This window comes from Portunus trituberculatus, chromosome 28, assembly GCF_017591435.1.
Source record: "Portunus trituberculatus isolate SZX2019 chromosome 28, ASM1759143v1, whole genome shotgun sequence".
In the NCBI taxonomy this organism is placed as follows: Eukaryota; Metazoa; Arthropoda; class Malacostraca; order Decapoda; family Portunidae; genus Portunus; species Portunus trituberculatus.
Genome location: NC_059282.1, coordinates 4,804,776 through 4,809,769, shown reverse-complemented (window position 1 = coordinate 4,809,769; position 4,994 = coordinate 4,804,776). Strand labels below are relative to the sequence as shown.

Genomic DNA, 4,994 nt, shown 5'->3' with positions numbered 1-4,994 from the left:
TTTTCTATTTATTTTCTATACTTCATCCTTTTATGGGTCGTTGTTGTTTTTTTTTTCTATTATTTATTTTTTCTGGTTTAGGAGAAGGAGGTGAAAAATTATGCTATTCTTTGTTTATTTACGTTTTTATATTCCTTTATTTATATTTACTTTTCTATTACCTTATTATCCTTCAGCCTTTTCTGGTTTCTTCGTATTTTCCTATTATATTATTGGTTTATTAGGTGAAAAATTATGTTGCTCTTTGTTTCATTTCTCTTTTTATATTTTTCAGTCTCATTTAATTTATATTTGCCTTTTTTATTTCCTTTTGTCCTTCACCCTGTTATAATTGCTTTGTTTCCTTTGTTATTCTTTTTCAATCGTTTTATTTTTTTTTCTATTTTGGTTTTAGGAAGAAGTGGAAAAGTATGCAATTCATTTCATTTTTTTATTTTCTTCATTTGTCTTTTATTTCTCAGTTCATTTTTTTTTTTCATTTATATTTATTTTTCTCTTCTTTTCTCCCATTCCCACGTGTCGAATTTCTTTTTTTTTTTTATCTTTCATCCTTTTCATCCTTGCGTGTCTTTCCTCCTTTTTCTGCCATTCCCCCTCTCTTCCAAATCCAACATTTTCTTTACCCTTTGTTTCTTTGCATCCATCTTCGTTCTCTTATTCTTACTAATTAGATGTCTCCACTGTCATCATCATTATCTTTCTGTTTAATATTCTTTCCTTCATTTTCTTTTATAATCATTCCTCTTCAGTCGACAGTTTCATCTTTCTTTCCTTCTTTTACATTTATCTTTATTCTATTATTTTTTTTATTTTTTCTGTGTATTATGTTCCTCCTCTGTCATCATCATTGTCTTCCCTGCTGATTATCTCTGTCACGCCTTGCTACCTTCCCCTTCTAATCATTCTATGCTTTTTAATTATTCACGTTTCTCAAGATCTTTAACTCCAATCATTCTCTCCTGAGTTTTGTAATATGTGCTGCGAATTTTGAGTGTATAATTCTGACCAAGGGACTAATGGAGTGATCTTTAAGTACTTTTTAATCATTGTGCTTTCCTTAAAATTTTTCTGTGGCTATGTAAATAAGTGTATAGTTCTTAAAAATACATGAAAATCTATGAAAAATAATCAGAAATAAAAAAAAACAAGTTAGGAATCAGTAAATCACACGAATCATACCACAGTTTGTAGACTTTACGAGGAAATAAAGAAAAAGTTTATTCGGCTATTTCCAAATATCCATGATTTGATTTGATTTTAGAGGGAGATTTCAAGACATTTATCTCTTTTTCTTGGCTAACTCCCTCGGATCTGCAAGGGGACTGGAAATTAAGTGGGTCTATTTTTCATTTATATTGTTCTTGGTCAGTTTTCCTCTCTAACATATATGAAAAATCAAACTAATGATATCAGAAAATTTTGCTTTACGAGGAAACACGAGAAAGTTTAGCTAGTGAAACAAATCAAACATAGCCGAGCTTTTATATAACCAGTCAACACAAGAAAAAGCTTACTCCTACTGTATTACCAGAACTTTTGAACTTTACGAGGAAACACAAGAGAAAGCTTAGCCAGTGAATCAAATAAAAATTACCCAAGCTTGTAAACATAACCAGTCAACACAAGGAAAAGCTTACTCATACAATACTACCACAACCTTTTAACTTTACGAGGAAACACAAAAGAAAGCTTAGTTACTGAATGAAATTAAACATATTTGAGCTTTTACATGACCAGTCAACACAAGGAAAAAGCTCACTCATGCAATAATATCAGAGCTTTTTTTTAATTTACGAGGAAACACAGAAGAAAGCTTAGTTAGTTGATTAAATAGAAAAAAATACCAGAACTATTATATAACCAGTCAACACAAGGAAGAAGCTCACTCGTGCAATAATACCAAAACTTTCTAAATTTACGAGGAAACACAGAAGGAAATTTAGTTAGTTGATTAAATAGAAAAAAATATACCCAAACTTTTATATAAACAGTCAACTCAAGGAAAAGCTTACTCGTGCAGATCTTCACCCAATCTGGTAAACATAATCAGTCAGCACATGCATTTCAGCTTGTAATGATGTGTCCACTTACCTTGACTGCCTTAATGAAACATGAGACTCTTTGCTTATTATTTGTTATCACCTGAGGCGCCATTACATCACCTGGCGTCGTGCACCATTACAACACAGGCCTTGTTATTGGTGAAAGTGGTGGTAAGTTCTTGATTATTTGTTATCTAATTTTTCTTGTTATTTTATTATCATTATTTTCTTGTTCTTTTGCGAGTTTTGATTTTTCTTCTTCCTATTTTTATTACGTGTTTTTTTTTTTATTTCTTTTGCTTGGTCTTCCGTTTTTCTTTTTTATTCAGAGAGAGAGAGAGAGAGAGAGAGAGAGAGAGAGAGAGAGAGAGAGAGAGAGAGAGAGAGAGAGAGACACGAGAGACGAGTTTATGCAAGGTCAAATAATTTTCTTCTCACAAAATAACTGTCCAGTGTCTTCTTCTTCTTCTTCTTCTTCAACTTCTTCTTCTTCTTCTTCTTCTTCTTCTTCTTCTTCTTCTTCTTCGTATGTTACTATTAATACTACTACCACTATTGTCAGTTGCACCATCTCCTCCTCCTCCTCCTCCTCCTCCTCCTCCTCCTCCTCCTCCTCTCCACGCTCCTCCGAGGCTATTGACCCCATATAGCATTTAAGAGCTCTTCTCCTCCTCCTCCTCCTCCTCCTCTCCTCCTCCTCCTCCTCCTCCTCCTCCTCCTCCTAACCTCCGATCTCTCTCTCTCTCTCTCTCTCTCTCTCTCTCTCTCTCTCTCTCTCTCTCTCTCTCTCTCTCTCTCTCTCTCTCTCTACTAATAAAGAAAACGAGGACTCCGAAGAAAATGGTCCACTGCTTGCCTGTTAATGAATGAGAAACTTGACAAAACTATCTCTCTCTCACTATTTGATATGATAGAAGGAGGGGGTCGTGTCGTGGCTATGGGAGTGTATGGGGTGGGGAGTGAGGGATTGGGGAGTGAATTTATAGGGGGAATGAATGGGTAATATCTTGGTCCTCGATGGGGTTAGTGTTTTTTAAAGGGATTTTTCTAATTTTTGTAATGGAAATGAGTGAGAAGATGAGTTTGATATGATAAATAAAAAGTTTGTATGTTTATTAATGATGAATAGCAACTGTAGATAGAGAAGTGACGATATAAATGAATAGATATCGATGGGTTAGTATTTTTTAAAGGAATTTTCTAATTTTGTAAAGGAAATGAGTGAGAAGATGAGTTTGATATGAGAAATAGAAAGTTTGTATGTTTATTAATGATGAATAGCAACTGTAGATAGAGAAATGACGAGATAAATTAATAAATATCGATGTGTTAGTGTTTTTAAAGCGATTTTTTTCTAGTTTTGAAAAGGAAAATGATTAAAATAGTTGACTTAATATTAGAAATAGAGTTTATATGTTTATGAATGGTTGTTAATAACCGTAGATAGAGAAATAAAGAGATAAATTAATAAATGTCAATGATTTAGTGTTTTAAAGGGATTGTTCATGTTTTGTAAGGAAAATGAGTAAGAGAATGAGTTTAATATGAGAAATAGAGAGTTTGTATGTTTATGAATGATGAATGAGAACTGCTGGTAGAGAAATAAAGAGATAAGTTAATAAATATCGATGAGTTAGTGTTTTTAAAGGGATTTTCCTAGTTTTGGAAGGGAAATGAATAAGAAGATGAGTTTAATATGAGAAATAGAGAGTTTGTATGTTAATGAATAATGAATAAGAAGTGTAGTTAGAGAAATGAAGAGATAAATGAGTAAATATGGATGTGTTAGTGTTTTTTTTTTTCTTGTTTTGTAAAGGAAATGAGTAAGAGGATTAATTGTATATGAGAAATAGTGTTTGTACTGTATGTATATGAATGATGAATACTGGAGATAGAGAAATGAAGAGATGAATGAGTAATTATTGATGTGAATAGATATGTAGATGAATTAACGACTTAATAAGATACCAGATAGAGAAGTAAGAAAAATAATGGTTTGGGATTAACTTACTACTACTAATACAACTACTACTACTATTAATAATAAAAAAAAAATAATAATAATAATAATGATACTACTATTACTACTACTACTACTACTACTACTACTACAATACCACCACCACCACCACCACTTTTACTACTACTACTATTACTACTACTACTACTACCACCACCACCACTACTACTACTACTAGCCGGGATGACGGAACAGTTTTAGGGATGAAAAGGATAAAAAATACAAGAAAATTAGCTTTATAAATGAGAAAATAGGAGAAATAGAAGCCAACAAGAAGACTAATGTTACAGATGAGTCAAGAGGCAGTTAGGACGGTTGGGGTGAGGAAGGTTGAAGCCGGGGTGAGGAGAGGTGGGGAGGGGGTGAAGTGGGGGAGGGGGTGCTAAGACATTGCTGTGGGGTGTTGGGAGAAGATTTGGGGGGAAGAGAACTAGGAGGGAGAATAGTGACGGGTCCGGTTGGGGAGTGTTTGGAGGAGGGGTGTGGGGAGAGGGTGGGACATGCATGGGTGGTGGGGAGGTAAGTAGAGAAGGTTGGTGGGGAGGGGGGATGCACGGGAGGTAGGTGGCCTTGACCGTACCGTTACTTAGTATATTTACCTCCCCCTCTGGTCCTCCCCCATCTCCAATATGCCCACCTGCTGATCCCTTCCTCCCCATATCTCCTCCTCTCCCCTCCCCACTCCTCTTCTACCTCCCTTCTATATTTGATCGCCTCTTCTCCATATTTCCTTCCTTATTTCTGTTTTATCATGGTTTTTTTCTTATTTATTACGTTATTTTATTTCTCTTTCTTTTTATTAATCATTTATCTCATTCTTTTGTTTTTATTCTAATTTTCGTTCTGTTTGTCTTTTTTTGTCTCTCTTTATCTTTTTCTTCTTTATTTCTTTTCTTCATCTTTTATTTTCTTTTTGTTAGTTTTCTATTTAT

General features: G+C 33.9%; 1 protein-coding gene across 1 annotated transcript; it reads right to left on the bottom strand.

Annotated features, from left to right (window-relative positions):
* Positions 1-4,346: 4,346 nt before the first annotated feature.
* Positions 4,347-4,721, bottom strand: LOC123510342 (protein TRACHEARY ELEMENT DIFFERENTIATION-RELATED 7A-like). The gene has a single exon (XM_045265415.1). It carries the CDS (start codon positions 4,719-4,721, stop codon positions 4,347-4,349), a length of 375 nt encoding a protein of 124 aa, XP_045121350.1.
* Positions 4,722-4,994: the final 273 nt, after the last annotated feature.

What these genes read in the sequence shown, in the direction of transcription:
- LOC123510342 (XM_045265415.1), bottom strand. Translation starts at nt 4,721, where the DNA reads ATGGGGAGGAAGGGATCAGCAGGTGGGCATATTGGAGATGGGGGAGGA.